At 26.3% G+C, this 25,658-nt stretch overlaps 3 protein-coding genes across 4 annotated transcripts; 2 read left to right on the forward strand and 1 right to left on the reverse strand.

Moving 5' to 3' along the window:
- Positions 1 to 1,290: 1,290 nt before the first annotated feature.
- Positions 1,291 to 8,434, reverse strand: LOC112685908 (xylosyltransferase oxt). Of its 2 annotated transcripts, none has more exons than XM_025557960.1 (16): positions 8,130 to 8,434; positions 7,676 to 8,048; positions 7,437 to 7,593; positions 7,178 to 7,320; positions 6,951 to 7,120; positions 6,676 to 6,875; positions 6,264 to 6,558; positions 6,026 to 6,202; positions 5,433 to 5,538; positions 5,060 to 5,265; positions 4,871 to 4,996; positions 4,598 to 4,798; positions 4,371 to 4,525; positions 4,158 to 4,313; positions 3,862 to 4,026; positions 1,291 to 1,321 (listed from the first exon to the last, which is right to left on the reverse strand). In XM_025557960.1, exons 1-16 carry the CDS (start codon positions 8,262 to 8,264, stop codon positions 1,306 to 1,308), a joined length of 2,781 nt encoding a protein of 926 aa, XP_025413745.1. In that variant the 5' UTR covers positions 8,265 to 8,434; the 3' UTR covers positions 1,291 to 1,305. The 2 variants fall into 2 exon arrangements, with proteins under 2 accessions (XP_025413745.1, XP_025413751.1); XM_025557966.1 differs by lacking the exon at positions 1,291 to 1,321 and adding an exon at positions 3,017 to 3,315 and having other exon boundaries at positions 8,130 to 8,264.
- Positions 8,435 to 14,971: 6,537 nt separating this feature from the next.
- LOC112686187 (trimethylguanosine synthase-like) lies at positions 14,972 to 15,608 on the forward strand. The gene is made up of 2 exons (XM_025558394.1): positions 14,972 to 15,063; positions 15,147 to 15,608. The coding sequence occupies exons 1-2, from the start codon at positions 14,997 to 14,999 to the stop codon at positions 15,419 to 15,421; spliced, it is 342 nt and encodes a 113-aa protein (XP_025414179.1). The 5' UTR covers positions 14,972 to 14,996; the 3' UTR covers positions 15,422 to 15,608.
- Positions 15,609 to 23,284: 7,676 nt separating this feature from the next.
- LOC112685729 (VIP36-like protein) lies at positions 23,285 to 24,914 on the forward strand. Its single transcript, XM_025557697.1, has 7 exons — positions 23,285 to 23,600; positions 23,667 to 23,782; positions 23,848 to 24,048; positions 24,117 to 24,279; positions 24,366 to 24,532; positions 24,604 to 24,667; positions 24,733 to 24,914. Exons 1-7 carry the CDS (start codon positions 23,447 to 23,449, stop codon positions 24,882 to 24,884), a joined length of 1,017 nt encoding a protein of 338 aa, XP_025413482.1. The 5' UTR covers positions 23,285 to 23,446; the 3' UTR covers positions 24,885 to 24,914.
- Positions 24,915 to 25,658: the final 744 nt, after the last annotated feature.

Genomic DNA, 25,658 nt, shown 5'->3' on the forward strand with positions numbered 1-25,658 from the left:
AAAAATAAATAAAAACTGAACCTCGGGATCCTGTATAATTAATTGAAAAATAAAACAATTTTCTATTGATAATTATGATGTAAGATTCCTGTTTTAATTAATTATAAAAATGAGCATAATGCAAAAAGTATAAAAGTGTATACAATATAAACAAATACATAATAATGTGTTCAAAAAGTAATAGCTTATAGTACAAGGGTATTTGAATTTATTTAAATTAGCATAATGCTACTAATCTTGACATACAGATACAGTGTACATAATTTGATCTAGCCTCTAGTTTAAATTGTATAATAAATGTACAACAAATAAAATTAATTAATATAAGTATGCGATACATTATGAAATTACCCCAATTTTATATTAAATAATAATATACTAGCACACAATTGTTTTAAAACTGTTAAAAAAAAATTAAAAATATAGTATGATATGTTTAGTTTGTAACAATATTTTAACAAACTTAATAAAAATTTATCAAATAATATTAATTACATTTAGGATACTTAGCTTAAACACAACACTCAGTGAGCAATAAAAAATATTCATTGGGTTAGTTTTGGAAACATATACATTTATTGTGCAATGAAAAATAAAATCTTAAAATTATATTCTAAAAATATTAAGGTAACAACCAAAAATAAAATTAACTTAAAATTATAAAATGTAATACCTAGTTATTAATTGGTTTTGTTTTATGAATTATTGTTGCTTTATTTATGTAATTTATATTTTTATATAATATTTTAAACTAAGATAGGTTATTAATTGTTGGTGAGATTTTAAATTATATTTTTAATTTTTACGGCATAAATGACTGTATTTTATTATAAACCAGAACTTATAAAGCACATTTACAGTATACAAAATGTTTAGAACCTATACATTAGTTTATACAATTTATTATTTTTTTATAGTTATTAAAATATAAAATAAAAGAAGATTGACATAAAAGTGATTTTAAATAATAATAAATGTAAAATTCAAATTAAGAACCTATATAATAACATTTAAGTTATTTTAAACGTATTAATTGTTATTGATACATCACAATGTTTACATATAAATGATATTTGTTTTTATTATTAAAATGAAGAAAATATACAAGATTAAACAATAATTATTTCATTTAAAACAATTATTAATAACTATTAAAATTAAAAATTGACAATGCATTTAAAAAATCAATCTTTAATAGTTGTTAGTTGAGTTATTCATTTTGTTTTATTACAATTTCAAACTCAAATTATTATTTAAACCCTTTCAAACTTATATTTTTTAATTTATTTTGGTTACTTGAAATGCTTAGATCACTGCTAACCTATTAAAAATAATACACTCAGTTTCACATTCATAACATTGATCATTATAAGACATTAATAACATTAAATATTATTAAATAACATGAACATAAAACATTAATACATTAATACATACATATTAATAGATTTCAAATATGATATAAATTGAGATCAAAAAACCATTTTATTAGCTTAATAGTTGACAGAAAATGTGTAATAATAAATATTGCTTTTATATTACAAAAATGCTGACAAGGGCATTAACAATATTTTATATAAAAAAAAAAAAAAATCAGTAAATTCCATTTATAAAACACTGAAATATTTACCATTTAGTATCAAGATATAAGAAAGTTTTTAACATGAAGTAAATTCATAATAATTTTTAAAATCCTAGAAATTCTAAAATCTCAATAATGTATTTCAAAAAGAATTATTAATAAACATTTAATCACATAATAATTAACACTTCAGTATATATATTTTTATAATTCAACTATTTTAAATTAATATTAAATAATGTATAATTTACATCAACAGTTACTATACTCAAGTTATTTTAATACCATATTATTTAGAAATTGGTCATGGTAAATAAATTATGCACTTGTGTAAAATGTATTAACTAACTTATATTGTTTTGGAAAAAATTTGATTCAATAGTTATGATAATACTTTAAACCAATTTAGTTTGAACAATAAATATGAAGATAAAGTAGGACATAATATCATGTAAGTAAACTAAAGTAGATACTATAATTATGATGTTAATAATTTATAATACATTTAAATACAATTGGAATTATAATTAGTTTGAAAAACTTATATAATAGAATTGTTTGTTTAGAGTTTTATAAATTAAGTAAAGAAAAATTACAATACAATAATTTATGACTCATTTAGTGCATTATGTGACAATACAATTAGGTTTGATCTATCAGTCCTAATACATAACCTAATCTATATCTGATTGACAGTCATAATTTTGTAGCTGTTTTACTATATTCATGCCACTGCCATATATTTTATAAATTGCTAATACCCAAAGAAAAAATTATTTCATCATTTATATACATACTTGAATGCTATAATTATTATGTAATAAAAAAAATCATTCAATTTAATATTTTTTATGTAGAGGGGAATAGTCAAAACTACTAATATTAAAACACTTTTCTAACTAGGAGAACATATAAATCAGATAATAAACAATTATTATCCATAGAAATGTCTACGGAGTGAATTGAACAAAAGTTAATTTTTCAAAGAAACTAATAATAATAAATATTTTTTTTTTAATAATTGAGTACCTAACTTTAATTTTGATTAAAAATATTAACTACCAGTTATTTATCAATAAAAATAAATAATATAAATTATTATGAGAGACTGAACTAAAATTAATTATTTTTGTCTTTCATAAAAAACATTAAAAATCATGGCAATAATATAAATAAACACTTTGCATTAACTTGAAAATTTTTAATTTTCAATTGATATTATTAAAACCTAACATTTTATGTAGCATATAATCTTAAATATTTAAGATTTATAATTCAAAATATAACATTATACAAATATTAAACATAGACAGTTAATAACTCATTATTTCTACAAGAGATTTCCTTATGTTAAAATAATAGTAAAATAATTAAATCTAACTACATTTTAGTTAATATTTTATATAAATAAATATTTTTGTTAAATTTGTGTTCTTCATTAAATCAATGTTAACGTAATTAATGTAAGCATAAAACATTTGATCACAAACCATTACATTAATTCTATGTGTTAAAAAAATAATGTGGATTTCTTGCCATTTACAAAAATTGAATAATTGTGAATTAATTTTTAGCAAATGTATGATAACTTAGAGGTGGGTCAACAATTGTTAAACTTTAAAAAATATCTAAAGTAATTTATTAAATAAAATAAAATTAAGCAAATAAAAATAAGGTTAAGATAGAAATGGTATAACTTGTAATGATATGGCACTATGTCAGTCTAATAATATCTGAAAATAATATGACAAAAATTGGTTATAATTAATGATATTCATTAAAATTATAACATATACCTATACTACAAAAGCTATTTACAGCAAAATCAAGAAATATATTTGTTTTACAGTGTATTTCTTGATTTTCCTTTGATATTACTTATCAGAAAATAAATCAGCAACAAGTTATATACAGACATTTTTTGATTAGAAATTAGGCTTTCATGATTCTCTTATTTTTTTTTAACAGAAACTTTAACTTAGAATATCATAGTTTTAAGATTGATATTTAAATAAAAATACTGGTTAACAAGCTACAATCAAATAAAATGGAATATTTTTAATATTAAACATCAAATAAAAATCACTATTGAAAACCAATAAGTTTCTTGATTTTCTTAGTTACCAGAAAGTAAAATAATTAGTAAATAATAAATATTATCAAAGTTAAATTTTATATGATGCTAAAATTAAAATATACAGCCAAAAGCTATTCCTTTATAAACTTTCTTTCAATTCTGACTATATTTGACAATACTAATTTAAATAAAATAAATTTACCGGTTTAGAGTTCCAAATTCTTTATTAATTGATATTATTTCTGATTTTGGATCAGGTGAATAAGAACTCCATGATGTTTCAGCACATGTAACCAAGTTTTTAAGACCACAATCACCAATAGATTTACATGGAATCACAATACAGGTCTCTAAAATGCTGTAAGCACTAAAAATTCAAGACCCGGTTTATAATCAAAATATAATATTATATAATTTATTTAAATGAAGGTAAACATTTCAAAATGCCCTGTGAATAAGTAACAGAAGTTTAATTAATACCAATAAATATACCTTTACCTTAAAATAAGACTATCAATCCAACTGGTCATTTTAGTTTTCAAATGATCATTAATGTTATTTTTCATTTCAAATTTTATTGTATTTTTAAAAACTTTTATCACATTTTCCCACTCGTAAAGGGACTGTTCATAATTGTGACTTTTACTTATAAAGCTATAATCAAAATTTTTTTTAATAAATTATAACCAAAAAAATGTGTTAATGCCTTACCTTATTTGACTAGCAGATATGGATGTTTCTCTATTGGTTTGTGATGGAGTAACTAGAAATTGAGTATATGCCATAGTCACATTTTCATAAACTAATAATACTGTCCATATTCCTTGTGACAAAGGTGTTAATAAAGTTGGTTTCACAAATTTTATCTAAATTATTAAAGTTTAAAATATATAATGCTTGTAAAATTATTTGATTTCAAATTAATAAAAACTACTAACTAAAGCTGATCCATCAATTTTTACAGATGTAACATTAGCCAATTCGCCATAAGGATTTAACCACAAAAATGTAACTATAAAACTTTGGTCACCAAGTCCCCATTGGTGTATTAATACAGGGTCTGTGTGAGGGCTTATAATACGTATAAAATCTCTTGACATTTGTTCTTTTTGATCAAAATCTGAACTGACAATAAAATTCTGCAGAAACATAATACATAAACTTTAATAAAATTACACATTTTTGTTCTACAACTAAATATTTTAAATTACCAATAATCTATTAATGGGATCTCTATTATGTATAATAATTCCTTGGAGTTTTGGCCAACACCAACTTTCTAGAAGAAGTTTAGTAGAACTATTTGAAACAATGACTTCATATTGAATCAAAAATCCCTAATTAAACAATATTTTATGAGAGTATTTATTTTAAATTGTTAGATAAAATCATAAAATTACTCTAAATTGATCTTTATGATGGTAAGTGAAAACCTGTAGTAACTTATCAAGACTACGGATTTGGCAAGTTGTTTGTGAAGTAGTTAGAAGTTTTGTTGCAATTCTTGCAAGACTAGTTCCAATTTTAAGCAATGATTCATCAGGTGCTGGATGTATATCTTCATAATGGTATACATTTTGCCAATAACTCATTCGGTTTTTAAGATCTAAAATACACAATTATAAATAATATTAAAATTGAATAAAAATTATAAAATTATAATTTTAATTGTTTTATTTTAAAAAATAATTTATATTTGCACAGTTAATAACAGTCTATTATATATGTATGTGTATGCACGTATATATATATTTGAAGAGGTGATCATGTTACCTGTGGGATATTCTCCATATAACCAAACTTCAAGTGTATCTAATATAGATAAATTGATAATTGGTTCAAATTTACGAGCAAAGTAAACTTGCTTTTTTTCAGTATTCTAAAAAAATAACATTGCAAATCAAAATATAATAAATACTTATTTATATAACGATTTTTGGGTTACAAGATTCTATTCAACTAATAAAAACCATGTACACTAATTTTCAGTCCTTAAAATATTAACATAGTTATCATTATTCGTAATATTTATTAAATTTAAATATTTATATTTTTGCTTTGATAAAACCAATTTTTTACACTTAAACTAATTTTTAAATTGCACTATTTTTATTAATAATGCTAAATTATAAATTTAATAGTATAACTTATTATAATACAAACTCTATTTTTATATACAGTATAACAATAATCACAAATATTTTTTTAGTTGTTAATGAATTTTTTGTAAACTATGGTAATTTAATAAATTTAAATAACCATTATTTTAATACATAGTAATGAATGGTATATCTAAAAACTAAGAAGTATAGGATACACTTCAAATAAATATCTGCTAATTTTTATTAATCTAAATATTATTTTACCTTAATACGGTTCCAGTCTTCATATCGAAAAACATTTGGGCTACAACCACACCAATCGACAACATGGCGATATTGACATTTACAGCCAAGCCATCTCTTCCAGTTAGTAACATGTAAATTATTATCAATATAAGTTTCACAAAAAGGTGAATTTCTTAAGACAGTATGAAAAAATGACTAAAAAAAAAAAAAAATCAATCATTAAAAATATATATTAATTTACAATTCTTTTACATACTTCAGCTGGTAATAGAGTATACTTGAAAAATTGTAACAAGCCAGAAATAAGAGGATCACCAGTAACTAGATAATCGACAAAAGATCTTGATAATGCTAGCCAGTCACTCCCACCATCCCAAATAATGCCTTTTGGTAATTCTTTCTCTCCAACACGCCACATTCTTGCTTCACACTCAACAAATGTTTTATCTAGTCCTTGTTTTTGAATGAATTGTTGAACTTCACGACCATGAGATTTGACAAAGTTATGTTCACGATTCATAGTTAAAAACTTTACTAATTTATCATTTGACCTAGTGATATTTTCATCCATCAAACAAAAGTAAAGATATAGATTTAAGGGTATAATTTTAAACAGCTCTCTTAAAATCAAAACTCAAATTAATTACTAAACAATTATAAATACTAACTTAATAGGAAAATCAGACTCGCTAAGATTGATAACAAAATCCCAATCCCAAGAAGACTGAACCAGATCTGACATAGCATCCATTAAAGTAGATAATAAAGAAGCGCCTCCCCAGATAGTTGAATGTCTTCGTCGTGACAATCGAATATTACTCAATGCTAGTTCAACTTTTAATAATTCTCTAAACATGTAATCGTGTCTCTAAAATTCAAATAGAATAATACATTTACAAAAAAAAAAAAAAAAAATATCGAAAATCAACAAGTATTTACTTACTGCATCTACGTGTATAAAAAAATAATGATCACGATGAAAAAGTGCTTTAATCAATCGATAAACTTGTCTAACAGCTCTTCCATTCAGTGTTAAAAGAAATACTATTCGCACAGGAGATTTATCATATTGTAAATTTGGTAAAGGTTCAGAAGCTACTCTGGCAACAAATTCTAAAAGAAAGAAAAAATTAAATAAAATTTAAAAACTAATAAGATACAAATACATACTAGAAACACCAGTTTTGATAACATTAATAGTATAATGTCCACCACACATTTGACTTTGGTTGCCTGGACATTGCATATCACAAAATGTATCTGAAAGTTTTAAATCCCATTCTGGGGTTTCATTACCACAAAAGCATTCAGTCCTTAAATAAATAATTTAAGTATTTATAACTTGTAACAACTTGTAACAAATAATCTATTTTATTTATAATATTAAAATTAAATAAAAAATTAAAATAATATATTTATTTATCAATACCCATATTCAACTCCAGCATAAACAAAACCAGATTGAAGACATAAATCCGAACAATAATCTTGTGAATTAGTATGTATAAGTGTAGTCTTATACCCAGGCAATAATTTAAATTCCTTACCATCTCGAAAACATCCTAGTGTTTTATTATTTTTTATATCTAACAAAAAATAAAAATGCTTAGTCAAACTATAAAATTATATAAATATTTATTGTACATAGTATATAGGGAATCATAATACCATTAGTTGGGCACTGATGAGGCAGTCGTTTAGGATATGGTGGATTTGTCTTCATTAGACACGATATGTTTGCTATGATTTGTTTACAAAATTGAGATTTTGCACGATGTAATGCTGATACAGACTCACGCCCACTTATATCACATGGCGGTATGAATCCTAATTCATCTAATCTTAGTACTCTAAAGTTATCAGTCTTATAGTTGTGGCGTTGTTGAAGCGCTTTATTATAATATTCATTTGATGATGCACTATTATCTTTATCTGGTGGTAGTTTGTTACGATGATTGCTACCACTAGGAACATTGTTATAGCTAGACTCGTCGTCATCCCCAGTACCATAATCAGCTACATTCTTCAATCTTTTTAACGACTAGAATTTAAATAATTACTATTAGTAAAATTATCTAAAAAACATATTATATATGACATTGAAATAATGTAGTTCACTTACGTTAGGTGAAAATTCCTCTACGACTGAATACTCTTGAATGGAAAAGAATACAAATGCTAACACAATCTGAACACATAGAATGATAAAGCCTCCGATGCAGAACAAACGGTATCGTTTTAGCCATTTAATATCCATGATTGCAATTATTGGTTTTTAACGTCAAGACTTCATTATAACCGGTTAAATTAATAAACATAATGTTCCTAATTATTTTTAAATAGATAATTTATAGTACGAGTTAAAAAGTTAGCTGACCAAAGAAATGTACCACCATAATAACATATTCTAACATTGATATGTGTTAACCGATAAGAAACCTCTATAGCCAACAAGATTAGAATATGGAGGAATATTCCATTCCTTTATCAAAATCAAACAGACAAACGCGATTAAACGATCACAGGGTGCGCTTCAGTTACGTTTCGCTACTTCTCGTGCAATAAGTATAATAATTTAACGTTTCTCGTTTATTAAAAAAATATAAGTAATTATTATTAAACCGGAATTAAATGTTTACTATATCCTGCAGTAAACAATTATTCAAGTATACATTAATTTTATATATCAATATACCAATATAACTTCAGTAAGCTATTTACCATCAATTCAAAATGTGTACAAAGTAATATATTCATACAGCAATATGCTATGGTATAAAATAGATTAAATTTTTATTTAAAATTTACATTTAATTTTGTCTATCCTGTGGTATACAATTGAGCTATTATATTAAATTATAGATACCTATGCAACATGTTATTCTATACTTTAATATTGTATATACCTATCTATTAAACATTTGTAAAATCTTGATTATTAGAATACTAGTTGCTTCAAAAAAAAATAATAAAAAAAAAATTGAATCTATTTATATGGGTATAATAACAAATAAGGAAAACTTCATAATCAAGTGAAGTCACTTTAATATATTATTTTTTATAACGATAGATGAATGCTTGGAATGCCATGGACGGCGTAAAAAATAAACATGAAAACAAGTACTGAAACCCAACCAAAAAAAACCGATTTTGGACCGACTCCGGGGACCACTCCACCCTTGCCCTCCCTAAGCTATAATTAATAATTACGAATTATTAATAAATTGCACTCTTTAATATGTAGATTTTATGGTTATGTATTTATACCTATTTTAGAGATCCCACATTTATGTTTTAAAAATACGGGACATTTTAAATCATGTTTGTTATAAAAATTCTTTATAATTATCTATAAAAATTTTCCTCATAATTACTAAATATACTATAAAATAAAGTTAAACAAAATATTTGATACTTCAAACAAATATAGATTATAATTAAAATTAAAAGCAAATAATAAGGTGACTTACCAATTTTTTTAGATTTTTTTTTTTTTTATAATCAAATATTATTAATTATCATTTGATTTAGATATTATAGTTTATCAATAATCCAAAATTTAAAAAGCTTAATACAAAATACAGGACAAAATTATTATTTTTATACTTGTGTCGGGACACCGGAACACTTTATTCAAACACGGGACAATCCCGTAAAATACGGGACGTATGAGATCCCTAATCTATCGTGATGGATTATTATACCCACCTATAGGTAGAGCTTAAATAATGTACAGTAAATTGGTATATAACTTATATTTTAATTCGTGGTTATCACTGTGAGACTTGGGGGAGGATGCAATCACTCCTACCTCCTCTGAATTACGTGCTTGCCATAATAGGTAATTTTTATCAATCAGACAGATTTTTATGATTAATTTTCATTCTAAAATAATGTTTTTGTAATAAACAAATATTTGGTTTTTTTCTAACTAAGTCCAGAACAAAATATCCGGAAGCGTTATAATTTGTTAAATTCTTATGAGAATATGCAGTGAGTACTTATAAGTGGTGTGCTTACGAATTCTTAAAATTACTTTATTTTTATCAAAAATCTTAATTTATACATCAATATAAGGGAACATAAAAAAATTTCTATTTTCAAGTACCTCAATGGATAAAAATTTATAATATATAAAAAGTAATATGACGTTTGTCAAATGAAACTGAAACACGGCATCACATATAGGCAAAATAGGTACATATTTGTGCTGGAAAACATGTTTTCATTACACTTTGTTTTCTACTTGATTACAAGAAAATTGAAAAAAAATTATTTTTACCTATTTGCTGGTAATTAAATCCTAACAAAAACACTTCGTCGAACTCCGTGTAAAAAATTGCTAAGTAAAAAAAACTAGTCATCTATAAGACTTCAGCATTATAAAGATGTGATATCATGAATAAATGCTAAGTAAATTAAATTTTCAATAAATTTATTCTATCTCAATCATTTATTTACTTTGCGAGAATTTATTTTCTTTATAAATTAATAATTAAGACTTTTTATAAAACAAATTTAGTAACATTTGTCATGGAAATTTGTTAAATAGTCCAGTTATAAACAGACATGTTTATTTGTCGAAATAAATAAATTCTCGCCAAGTAAATAAATGATTGAGATAGAATAAATTTATTGAAAATTTAATTTACTTAGCATTTATTCATGATATCACAACTTTATAATACTGAAGTCTTATAGATGACTAGTTTTTTTTACTTAGCAATTTTTTATACGGAGTTCGACGAAGTGTTTTTGTTGGGATATCAGTAGTTTTTTATAACATATTTTTATGTACTGACATGTAATATGAAATTTTTTATGTTTTTATTAATTTATCTTATTATAATGTTTGTTTATTTAATATATATTTTATATATACTATATATGTTTTTTTTAAAAATCATATTCAATTTTTTTTTTCATTATTATAATATATACATTTTTACCTCCTCGAGGCCATCGTTCAAAATGTATTGCATTGTCATTACATCGTAGCCATTTATTTTGATGTGAACTTATGCTTGTATAATGGGCTTCATTCATAGATAGATTATGATGACAGATGACAGATTTTAAACCATACGATTTACCATCAACTTTAATTATTATAATGGGTAATGCATTAATGGTTAGGTTTGATATTTTGGTACTGAAATTATTCCAAAGTTGTATTTGAATGTACAAATATTCATTAGGATTTACTATATTTGTTATCTGCGTATAATCTGTAATAGTATTACAGGCACTGCAATTAACGCCTTCTATTAACACTTCTCTGAATAAATAATCTAACGTTGTATTAAAAGTTACCGTTTCATTTTCATTAGGTACGTTAAGCTGAATAATATAGTTTTGAGTTATTTGTATTCTCTTATTATGGCACGCAGAACAAACTAATTCTATCTGTAATTTATGAGATAACGCATTTTTTAGTGGATCTTAAATGTTTATAAGAGCACTAATAAATTCAGCATACACATTGTATTAGTGGTTTTTTTCTAAATTATTTTTTCTTTTACTTAATTTCTGTTTATATGTTTTAGAAATAGCAAATAACAAATTATAATATAATTATAATTATGTTATAAATAGTACGGCCTACTACAATTACAACAAATACAACGTAGTTTTTCTATTATATACTGGCGCGGCGGCCAGGGGCGTATTTAGACTTACTTTTAGAGGGGGGCAACTCAAATTTTTCCTTTAATTCAGGCTCAAAATTTACAAGTAAAATTTTTGGTAATATTTATACCAGGTAAATCCTTAATATTTGTGGTTTTTTTTTTTTTTTTATCTAATGCCAGATCCACTTTGAATGGTCTTTTTTGTAATTCTTTTTTAACACCTCTCCGTGTTTTGAAAGTTTCGCTTGTGTTTTATCTAATTTTTCACTAAGTATGGACTGGGTCTTCAATCAAAATAATTTAGGTATATTATTTATCGTTATGGGACATATAAACGTTATAAGCAATTGAGCGTTTAACGCTATAAATAATTTAAACGTTATTCAATTTAAGCGTTTAAACGTTATAAAAATTTAAACGTTTAAAAAATTTTCCGTTTACCATTATTGACAATTAAAACGTTATGAAAAATTTAACGTTTTGCGTTATTTAAATTGGTGTAAAATTTGAAAAGTTTTCAAATGTAGTATTACTATAAAATAAATCATAATTTTTGTTTCTTAGTAAAATACCCATTACTTATATTAAATTTGTCTTGGTCTAAAAATTCTCGGGGAAGGCGATTGCCCCCATCGCTCCCCTCAAATACGCCACTGGCGGTGACGAATAAAAACATCTACACCAAACGTCACCAGAAACATGAATGTCGATAACAGAAATAACAAATACGATAAGCGAAGATGCCAACAACGGCGGGAACCGCAAGTCGCAACCGCTGCCCAGTGTACGACCGCGACGAAAACGTATACGGAATAGAGGGGGTAATACGGTCTTGTGCGCTGCTGCGTGAAACGTAATAACTAAAAACGGTCGATCACAATATCTTTTTGCTTCAAAAATACTTGACTTTTTTGCTAATATATTCGTTATTATTCAACTAATATTTTCGAAAATAACAAAGGTATAATCTACAAATCATACCCGATCTATTGATACCACAAACAGACCAATCCGTTCATTCATTAGGTCTGTAGCCCTGGCTAAAGAAAACGGGCAAATTTACACACATTCAATGGGCAAACTCTGGCTCGTGTAATATACTACGGTAGTGACCGCTTCGCTTTTTTTTTTTTTACTTAGCTTCGCGCCTCTACCGTCGCGCTGGATTACCTATGTATAATAACATGGGTAAATAAGATATAAAATGTAAATTTAATATTACCTAAAGTATAAACAAAATATTTATCTTGATTCATTTATTTATTAATATATACTTAATTATTTGATCTTATATTAGAACTAGGTGACCCGCAAATGCTTTATTATTGCTAGATTTCAGTACATTTATACATGTTTAGGAATATGTGAAGAGTTTGATTTAAATTATATCAGATATTTAATTTGATTAATTTTTTTAGTATAATTTTATATATAAGCGTAGAATATATTTGTTTTGTTATGACAATATTTATTAAAATAATATCTATACAAAAAAATTATTTTTTGCGCATCTTATATAAATATACCTATAATGGCTTTCAAAATTATTGTGGGCTCTAATTTTTAGTGTGCACCCCTGGAACCAAAAGTCTGCGCATGCCTATGTTAACTATATTAAAAATAAAGCATCCTACCTATGACTATTCATTAGTAATGCGGGAACTCTGTCTTATCTCACTTGCAGACAGGAGAGTTAATGCTAACATAGAGTTTATGAATAAACTGATAGACGGTCGTATCGCTCCGTCACTCCTATCGTCGGTTAATTTCAAAGTTCCTTATCACATTACTAGACACCATGTTCCTTTTGTAGTTCCTGTACAACTACAAATTATGGAAGAAATAATCCTTTACACCGCTTGATGAAGTTGGTCAATGAGAGCGTCATTTATCAAGACTAGTAAAATTAGGTGTACTACTAAATACTTACCATTATACTTAAATAATTATTGTATTACTATGTTGTTTAAACCAATGTGTTATTTGTATTAATTATTTAAATTGTAAATTGTATACTGTGAAACTGTTGTATAGGGCTCCGTCCATTAATAAATAAATATAACCAATACATAAAACCAATCTTTGTAAAAAAAAAAAAAAAATTTATAATGCAATGTGGTATAGTAAATAATTTACTGTACCACATTACATGAAAACAGACCATAATTATTATCGTCTATTTTGTACTATAAAATTCTTCAAAAAATCACAGACACGGCGAGATTTTTGATGAGTATTTGAATGGGTGGTTATCACTTGTTTGTAAAATGTCAATTGCCTCTGTAATTTTAAATTCATCTAGCCACTGGTATTTAAGGATTATTGATTTTGCAATTTATAACCCATAGTAAAATATATTAACACCGAAGCAGCCATCATAACTCTAGAAGAGTTTTTTCACAATGCTTCTACTGTTGCGATCACTACATATACTGAACAGTTTACGGATCCATTTTCAAACCAATGATGACAACTCTTCGCTTATTTCTATGGTTTATAGTAGTGATAAATGATAAATGATACGACTAGAGTCGAATGTAGCAATTTGAGAAATTATAAAATAAATGTAAGAACATAAAATCATGATCGAATAAACCAAAGGATAATTTAACATACTATTGCCGTCGTTATTTTTCGATACTAAAATTACATATTATATTCACAACAGCACCTTGTAGCTCCCTCCTAAATACGGCCCTGTTTGGGCGTCTAAAAGAGATAAAACATATTGAGGAACAGCTAAATAAAGTCGTTCAGATACCGCCTGTTCAAAGAGTTACATTTTTTTTAGTTTTTATTTATTTTATACATTTTACTTCAAGTTGTGTTTTTTTTTACCACATTGACCATTAACAATATTGATTATGCAATTGGCTTTAAAAGTTACCAGACATATATATCGCAACTAAATTATTACCAAACGAACTAATGAAAAAACCTAACCTAACCTTAATGAGAATTTATTAGAATACTTGTTGAAATATAATGCAAAGTAGCGAACATTAAAAAAAAAAAAATGTAAAAACATTTAAAATCGTACTACCAACGCACGTGTAAAAAACCGATCGAAAGCATATGCACGATCGTTCACTCACGTCTATAGATATTAAACCGATTGAATTGTTATTCCCTCAGGAGTCGACGTTAAATCAAACCCATAAATATTGGAAATTGCAGTTCTCACTATTTTCAAAGTTTGACGAAGGAATTATGCTAGATGAAGGTAAATTATAATATAACATACGGGAATATATTTTCTAATTTGAATCTTTCTCCACGCGATTACGCAGTAAGTATGAACTCCGTTTGCTCAGAGGTACTAGCACAAAATATTGCCAAGAGGTGTATATTAATTCGGCATGGTCTTGGACCTGTTTCGTGGTGCCGGGAGGAATGTTATACAGCTGGCATTCACTTGTGACCACAGTAAGCTTATTTAAATTTCGATCGAACAGTATTATAATTCAACGCAATAATACGATACTCTAGTGTTTTTTTTTTTTTTTTAGTTATCGCCATCGACTTGGATCTAAAGAAAATAGCTTTGGCCAAGAAAAATGCAGAGATTTACGGAGTGGCCTATTGGATAGATTTTAGGGTTGGAAATCCTTTCTTGGTGGCCGCTAACCTCAGGATGGACGCCGTTGTCACCTCACCGTCGTGGGGCGATCCCGGGTACGAAAGGCGAGTAAATTTTGACGCCAGAGACCTTTGTAGGCGTGAAACTGATGGCACGTGCAGTTGCGCCCAGGGTGGTTCAGCACGCACCGAAAAATATAGATAAAGTCCAAGTATGCGTTATGCGATTTCGTAACATAATAATAATATAACAACGTGTGACGTGTACAATACTTAATATTACTTCTAACCTCGAGACAGTGAAAATGTCATATTTTGGTTAAAAATAGATACTATTTATACGGGATTTTCAAATAACTACTGCAAATGATAAGTGATATTATAGAAACCTGTTGACCTACATAAAAATATATAAATAAATAAATTTAATTTTATAATATATTTTATTTTTGTTTCACTTTCTTCCATCGCAGTGTCTGCAGATGACAATGGAAGAGGGTTTAGTCGAATACAATACGGAAGTGTTTATTTTTTTATTTTTTTTTTCTAAGTAATAAACTATTTTTGATAAACTAATGTGTTTGTATTTGTAATTTCCATTTATTATACTGCTGTATCTCAGATCATTTAACGGTGTATGCATTTTGCGAGTAAAACAAAGAAAAACTTTAAAAAACTTAAAATATCAACCCTCATCACTATAGGATTTATATGCATTAATAACCGACCAAATATGCGCTAAAATATCTCTAACATGCAAAAGTATATGTACTAATGTATTAAAATATAAATTACAGAAAAAAAATGTAATAAAAATTTAATAGAAAAAAAAATTAATTTTTGAATATTTTATTATGTAACCAATGATTATGTAATTGTACAACATGTAATCATAAATAATTGTATGTACATTATAATCAAAATAATATATACATAATAATAAAGGGTTAAGCACCACAAACTTGATAAATGTCCTCAAGAACATTTACAAGCAAAAAGTGTCTGTATCAATGACAGCAATAATGATCTTATATCTGCTGTATATTGTCTACCACCATATAAAGTAAATGAAGTTTACAAAATTAAAGCACAATTTATCTCAACTAGAAAACCTACTTACTGGTCTACTGACCGAAAAAAATTACCTGATCTAATTGACTTCAATATAATGAAAGGAGTTTTATCCAGTTATACAGAAGTAGAAGTTTTAATAGAAGAAACGTCAGATCATATTCCTGTGCTTCTTTCATTAAGCATTAATGTAATAGTAAAACAAACAAAAAGAAACTTCCACAACAAATAAAAGATCAAATTGGGATCTATTCAGAAGTACTCTCAAAAAAACAATAACTCTTTTCACCCGACTAAAAACAATATCCAACATTGAAACTACGATAGAAAAATTGACCTACGACATAGTTATTGTGGCGGAAATGGCAACTCCAATGGTTGGAAGTGGTAGTCGCCAGCAGTCTTGTAAAGAATATTTTTATTTTGTATTCGAATAAACTGTTAAAAAGGTGTTCAGAATAAGTGTTCAAATAATTTTCAAAAAATTTATTTAGAATACATTCTGGAATACTCAAAAAATTACTCAAATACTTTGAAAATACTATTTATTAATACTTATTATTTTTTTTTTTGCTCAAAATACAATTTTTTTAATACACTTTTTTTTACTTTTTTAAGTCATAGACAGTAGACAAATTCATTATCTATTACTTTTTTTTTATTATATTTTACATAATAATTATACACTAATAAAGTAACAAGAAAAACATTTACATTTTGTTACATTTAACTATCGATACTTTTTCAAAATCAGTCGTTTTTCCTCATTTCTTGGTCAGAACTACCCTCCCCACACTAAATATACGTCCTATTGGAGCACTACTTGGTTAAGGCGTATTGTATTTTAAAAAAACTTTTTTTTTTAATAGAAGTATCATCCAATGAAGTTAAATTCTTTGTTGGGCTCTCAGAAAAATAATTCATTATATCATTTTCTGCAGAATTATTGATATTTGTTTTGTTAGACCAATTAGAAAAAAAATTATTTTATACATCATCAGATTGATTTTATTCAAATTTTTTTTCTGGTCTAGAATCATCTTCCACATTGAAAGAAGACTTGGAAAATGCATTAACTGATTTTTTAAACTGATTAATAGCTATTGCTCTTTTATCATTTTTTATCCAATCGGTTTTAAAAAAAGGGTGAGATATGGCAGCAATTATAAGAAATGAGTCAGGTAGTTGAGTCTTAAGTCTTTTTTCAACATTAAAACAAATTATATCAACTAATGGTCTACAAAACTTGAAATTTTTATTTATTTTCATACTCTCATACTGTGAAATAAGTTGAGAAATGGACGGGATTAAATAACCAAAATACATGAACTTTTTTTCTCCTTGCTAAATATTTAAACACACAGCTAAGGTTTCATCACAACTACATACTCCTCCTATTATTCAATTTCACTTTTAGTTAGTCACATAACATTTAATTCATCAGACATTCTTAGAAACTTGCTCGGTCTTCTTTTTATTTGAAGTAACATGAAATTTATAGAATCAATCATTGAGTTCCATCTTGTATCATTTGGACATTTCAAGTATACATCTAAACATTTGTGAATTAAGTCAGCTATACATGTGGAACGACTCTTTTTTTCCATACAGCCATACATTTTAGCTATAGTGTTAATTTCTCGTGGGCGAAATAACGTCAAAAATCAAGCTGCCGGACCGAGAATCGAATTTGGGCCCTCGCTTGCCGGGCATTTGTTCAACCACTAAACTACCCGACTGCATAGACCTACGACGTAATCACCTTCCAATTAACGGGAGTTTACAATAGTTAGACAGCTTTGCTTTTTGTATAATAGACGTTCTCCATGAATACCAGGTTATTTTAGTGCATTTTCAATATCCTAAAATATTAAATATTTAGTTTAGAATTTTAATTTATTAATTATAAAAATGCAATGATTACTTGTAATTATTTATAATAAAAAGCATATAAATTAAAAAAAAAAAAAATGATTACTCTTGTCTCAACTAAGTTCAAAGTATACGCAGCACAACGGTGATGGACCGGTAAATTATAATTGAAGTCATCAACATTATTTTTAATAATTTCAGTGATTGGAATTATTGAGCTACAAATCTCATCAATGTTATCTTCATCATCCTTATTTTCTTCACTATCAATATCATACTCAAATTCTTTAAGGCCTGGATCTTATACATAATTTTCAACTTCGATAGGTGTACATTCATACATTCTAAAATTTATATGAAAATAGATTAAACAATATATTAAAACTTAATTTTAAAGGTACCGTCGATACCAATAAAATTACTTGAAACTTTTAACAAAATTAAACCCATTGTCAGTTTTTGTAAAATATATTTTGTTTAGAATCTCTAGTTTTAAATAAACCGATTCCATTGCATCTACTATCACATAAAATGTATGTAGAGTCTACATTGTAGACCGTCCAATCTTTTAGCTATCGTAAGTACAGATTTCCTACTTAAGTTTTCTTCATCAATCCAGTGACATGTAATACCAATATATGATCTATATAAAATAATATTATAATTTATAATACTTACTAGAAAAGAACATTTTAGAATTTAGTAATTTTAATAATAAAAAATGTATACCTATATCTTTTAAAAATGCTCCAACAATTAGCTGTAGTTGTAAGATATTTAACACTAAACATATCTTTAATTAAATTACATATAAAATGATCAAATGTTGCATTTAATCTTCACCATAGGCATAAACTGAGGGGAGAGGGGGCAACTGCCCCCCTCAAACAATTTAACAGGGCAATGCCCCCTTAATATTTTATAAAAATATGTATTTGAAAACTATTATCAAAAAGGTATTGTAGTATGGTAAGAATTATTTTCAAGAAAAGTGAAAAATTTAGTATTTTAAGAAGATGAACTAAAGAAAAAAATTTAATTGATTACTCAAAATGTATTTATTTATTGTCCTTTACCAAATGCGATATGCTATAGCAATACATCATAACAGAATCTATTATCATAATTATCGAGTAAAAACCATAGAATAATATATTATATTATATGACAAAAATCACGCTAAAATCACTTAGTGAGACTAGATGGAGTTGCCGAATAGAAGCTATTCGTTCTGTTATAAATAATTTTAATTTTATTGTTTTAACGTTAGAAAAAATAAATGAAACAGACTCTATTCATGGCCCTGATGCAAATTCAATATTAAATAATATTCAAAACTTTGAATTTATATTTTGTTTAAAGTTAATGAAATTAGTGTTTGAATTAACTAACTCCTTGTCACTACATTTTCAAAAAAAAAAAAATAAATGTTAACTTCTCTACTATTTCATTATTAACAGCAGCTAATCTCGAGGAACTACAATCTCTTCGCAGTGATGATAGTTTCGATCAAATTTGGACGGAAACAGAACAGCTAGCTTCCAAAGAATGTATTTCACTACCCATAATTCCAAGAATAAAAACAATACCTTCAAGATTAGGCGGTGATGAATCTTCAATTTTAAGGAACGTTGCATCGTATTTCAAAATTAATATTTATTTTCCTATTAGATATAATTATAAATAATATAAAAACAAAATTTGCAGAAAACAATTTAAAAATACTTAACGCTCTTCAAAATTATTTAAGCACTAGAAAAAACAGGGATGAAGATATTTTAGAAGATTGTAAGACCTACAATATTAACTTCGATGCCTTAAAGGTAAAATTAATGCTCTTCGGGAAAATGTGTTCATCAAATAATATTGATGAACATTTTGGAGCCCATTTAAATTTGTATTTGGAAAAAGACTTGATAGGCTCATTTGACAATATTTATTTTATTTATAAAATGTTTCTTTCTATTCCAATAAGTTCTGCATCGAGTGAACTTCGTTTTCATCACTTCGTCACCTCAAAACATTTACAAAAAAACACCATTGGCCAAGAAAGACTTAATAACATGGCTATTTTACATATTGAAAAAAACTTTTAAAATTAATTTTAATACTATTATTGATCAGTTTGATGCAGATTCAACAGAAAGAGGTAGAAGACTTAAATTATCATAGACATCTTGTAAGGTTACGAATATAATATTAGAGTTCAGTTTTAATAATATTATTAGTATAATAATTACATAAACATAATTAATTTTCTAGTATAGCATATACTATGATGTATATAATAACTACAAATTATAACATTAAGTATATTATATAATATATATAAAATTCCATTTTATGTAAAAATAAAGTAATATGTTAAAGTATAGAAATGCAGAATTCTTCTATTGAATAAACCATCTTATCAAGCTTTTTCCATCATGCCATTTAATTGTATTGTACATGCTACAATAAAGATTTAGCTTAGATAATATTATTATCTCTTGCTTTCCAGTTTCCACTGATTAAGTATATGTAGTCTCTAAGTATCTTTAAGTACACGGTATATCGACATAAAAAAAAGTTTGCCCTTATAAGAATTGCCCATGTTATGCTCATGCCTCGGACACACTTTTTGTTAGATATGTAATTATATATTTCCCCCTCCCCCTAATATATTTCCAAGTTACGCCCATGATCTTCACATTAGGGTTGGTCGTGAAAAGGGCCGTAGCAAGGAGGTGGCGAAAGGTACCTACGTTCCGGGCGCAATCCCGGGAGAGCGCAAAAATAAATATCTTGCATTTAATGTTAAAAATTACAACAGTCAATGTCGTATATTTTGTTAGCAAAACCTTAAATATTCTTCGTATTAATTAAAGCAATAATTAAAAATAATATCTAATAAGCATAATATTTTTAAATTAAAAATACATAAATGCGCATTTCGAAGTTTCGCCCCGGGTGCAATGTTTGGTTGCTATGGCACAGTTCGTAAAAGTGTTGCATTTACAATTAAATTTAGGATTAATTGATCAAATTCACTTAGAAAAATGCACTTAGATTAAATATCAAAACCGCATAAAATTTTAATTTTTGTACTCACTTTTAGAAATAATATTTTTTCTAACACTAAATCAAATAAATGTATGTGAGGTCCCACAAAATTTTGCATCAGACTCTAAAATCCATCGGGCTGGCTCTAGGGTTCTGGGGCACTGTCCTATAAAAGCTACGCTATAGATCTAAAACGAATTTGTTAAAATAAAATCAAACGACGAAAAATTAATTTGTTGTAAAGAGATTTTCTTTCTTTAAACACTATGCCTAATCATTAGAGCTTGGAAGTTAATGCATTTTGCATTTTTTTTTTTTTAAGTTTTTAGACATTGCTCTCTTAACCACAATTGTGTTTCATTAGCATGTGAATCCGAATAACTAATTTTTATTTTGCATTTTTTGGTGTTCATTACTTTTTAAGTCATTTTTTGACATTTTTAGTAATTTTTACTGATTTCACACTAGTTTACTTTTTATTGCTTCTTGTTGACCATTATGCCAAAAACATAAGACTTGTCTGATTTTATCTCGTCGATTAAATTCGCCATTGTCGTGTTGTAGTGAATATTATTATACCTACATTTTATTATTTTTTCCTAATATTCGATTAGTATCCGATTTTATCACATCGATTACAGTTGTCGCTTCGTAGTCATATTATAGTCAATAAAACCTATTATATTAACAATTTATAATTTTTTTCATCATATTTTCGGAATAACGAAAATTAAAACGTCGGTTAGTGCTCATCTGAACCTCTCAATCACTTCAATGGACGTGGAGAGAAGTTTTTCCAAATAAAAATGTTTATAAACATATAATCGTCGTTCATTTACTTTTGATAACATCAAACTGTACAAAATCAAATTGTGCTTTAATTGTACAATGCAATGATTTTAACTTTTAAGTAATTTGTAAGTTTTGATAAATGTATATAGAATGTTACAGTAAAATAAAGTAAAATATTTAAAAAAATATATTTTTATTAATTTAAAACAAATATTTGTAATTTTTTTAGGTCATTTTTTAAAGACATTTTTTGTTATTTTTATAACATATTTACATCATTCTTAAGTAATTTTTATTGTTGTTGAAGCAAAACGTACGGTTTTTTTAATAGTTTCTGTGAGGATCAAGCTATTCAAAGATTTAGTATGTTGAGTTTGGCGTTTGCTCTTGAGAATAGATGTTTAGAAAATTGTATGTGATCCATATAGTAACTTAGAGTCCGTTCACACGATTCGATAATTTTACCGTATCGGCTATTTTCTCGATTCGGTGTCTTTTGGTTAGTGTTCAGACGGTACCGTAATTTAACCGTACACCATACTCGAGTTTCAGATGCATTTATATCGTATTTGCATTAAGACGTGTGAAGATGAATTTGAATACATTTATATTAATATACTGGTATCGTAAGTATCGTCAACCGCAACGGATTTCAAATCGAAGATTCTGGGTACATTCTAATGCGAGACAAAGAAATATTTTGGGCTCTTTTAATACGCTAATGTGTCAATTACGACAGGACGAAACAAATTTTTTTAATTATTTTCGTACGTCGATACCTAATTATTCGACAGTAGCACAGACAAAAAATGACGCACTATCGATCAAAATATCGAATCGTCTGAACGCAGTGTCTATAAATACATTGCCACGATAAGCCAAATCGTTTTACCGTACGACCGAAAACGATTTGCAGAGATAAAACCGAATGACAAAATCGACTTAATCGGTAATTTTACCGAATACAGTACAATGCCGTGTCGTCTAAGTATATGCATTTAAATTACATTGACACTGGCTTGTACAACAAAATCAACGATACGGTAAAACCGCCGATTCGGGATCGTGTGAACTCTTCATTTATGATATTATCTAAACGTAAATTAAGATAATAATAATTTTATCGGTTATCAATAACTATTGTCAAAGAAGTCATAAAACTAATCTATGGTTATCACCATAGACTTAATATATAATAGGTCTATGGTTATCACACGATTAGCATTTTGAAGTTTCATTTTTTAAGAATAAAGTAACTTCTCTTTCAGTGTTAATTTTTCAAACTTAAAGTCTTATTTATTGTTTTTAGATTTTATTTAAACTTTTACTCTATCTCGAATTAACTAAATACGCGTTGATTTTTATTTTAATAACAAATTATTTACTCCGTGCTACTTGTTGCCATTCCATAACATTTTACATTAATTTTTGTACTCTCTATATTAACTATAAAATGTCGCATTTATTCAAAATTTGTTCAAATAATCTCAATACGAAATTCAACGTTTTTATAATTTTATTTTCATTTCTTAACAGAGAAGTTTTCTCTAAATGGAACACTAGAGATTATATGAAACGTGAACATTCGCTATTGAAACCTTACCAAGGTAAAATTAATGGAAACTTATATAGTTGATTATCAATTATCATCGAGTATACATGTTTGTTATTAGGTTCTGGTATCACAGTACCTAATTGGGATTTCATGGGATCTACTATAGTAACGGATAAATATATAAGATTAACTCCAGATTTGCAAAGCAAGTCAGGTTCAATATGGAACTCTATTGTATGTATTTGTATTACACAAGTAATATAATAATTTAATGATCTTCAATTATTATTTTTCTACAGCCCTGTTATGTTAATAATTGGGAATTACAAGTACAATTTAAAGTACATGGTAAGGGAAAAGAAAGTCTTCATGGTGATGGCATGGCAATTTGGTATACTCGAGAAAGAATGAAACAAGGGCCGGTCTTTGGTAGTAAAGATTTATTTGAAGGCCTTGCTGTAATTATTGATACTTATAGTAATCATAACGGAGAACATAATGTATATAATTTAATAATTAGTTTTCAATTAATTTTTTAAATTTATATTTCTATTTAATTTTTATGTAGCATCAACATCCTTATATTTCATCAATGATTAATAATGGTTCTTTGCATTACGATCATGATCGTGATGGTACTCACACAGAATTAGCTGGATGTGAAGTTAAAGTTAGAAATTTACAAACTGAAGCTCATTTATTAATAAGATATACTGGCAATACTCTTACTGGTATATTTAACTCATATTTTTTATATTTATTATAATATAAAAAATAATACTATAAAATTATTTATTTATATAATTTAACGTTTTAGTTATGACAGATCTAGATGATAAAGCAGTGTGGAAGCCTTGTTTTAATGTTGATGGAGTTGAACTGCCAACTGGTTATTATTTTGGATTTTCAGCAGCAACTGGAGACTTATCGGATAATCATGAAATTATAGCTGTTCGACTTTATGAAGTGGATTCTGATGATCCTGTAACTATTTTTATTTTTATAATTACTTCAATGTTATTATTTTTACTTTATGTTATCAATTATTTTTTTAGAAGGAAGCTCTTAAAGACCGCTCAAATATAATTCCATCTGCTACAAAATTCAGTCCACCAAGAGGTATTTGGGTATTTGTTGATTTTTTTTTTTTTTTATTAATTTTAATATCTTTTTTTACTTTATAGAACATATTGAAGATACTAAAAGTCAAAGTTGGAGTGGCTTAAAAATATTTTTCATTGTATTGTTTGTTATTATATTAATTGCTGCTTTAATTGTTGGTGGTGTATGGTATTGGGAATACCAACAAACTCAGTCACATAAAACATTTTACTGAATAAAATTCATAAAGTGTTTATAAAATTAATATTAAATGTTTATGAAAATTAAATTAAAAACTATATTTCTCCATTGCCATCACTAAAAGAAAATTATGATTTTGATTATTATTTATTTTATTTTTATTATAAAATTAAGAAAACAAAAATAATACATTTGTTGCTTTTGGGTATCTCATTTGTATTTCAGTTAACACCGATAGTTATTTAAAGACTTGTGTGTTTATGAAATGAAATTTTTGTTGTACAATTTATACGGTATTTGTGTTCCATTTCAATTCCATTCATTATATTTAGTCATTAGATTTTAGACTGTTGTACAATAGATATTAATACAACAATGTACATAATGATAATTTATGTTTCTATTATGTATTAAATAATACTTTTATTAATTAATGTTGTAATCTATAACATGTGATTGTATATACAATTAAACTAAATATACTTCAGGCAATAGGTAACATATTAGTATAATATGACCGGTGTTTGGGAAAAATGTAATTCAAGAACGTATGTTCACACATACACATTTTGTGAATGATACGCGAGTTTTTTTTTTTTCAAATAGAATGTAAATGTAAACACAGTTCATATTTTTAATGAATTTAAACAATTTTTGGGAGATTAAAATTTATTTACCATTTTAAAAAGGTCCCATTTATACAAAATGCTGGTTGGTGATTTGTAAATATAAAATAAATTTTTTTTAAATAAATGGACAATTGAATGCATTAATTTTTCATAAAACTTGAACGAGTTCCATTTTAAAG

The sequence above is a fragment of the Sipha flava genome, unplaced genomic scaffold (genome assembly GCF_003268045.1).
Source record: "Sipha flava isolate LNK unplaced genomic scaffold, YSA_version1 107_pilon_pilon, whole genome shotgun sequence".
NCBI lineage: Eukaryota > Metazoa > Arthropoda > Insecta > Hemiptera > Aphididae > Sipha > Sipha flava.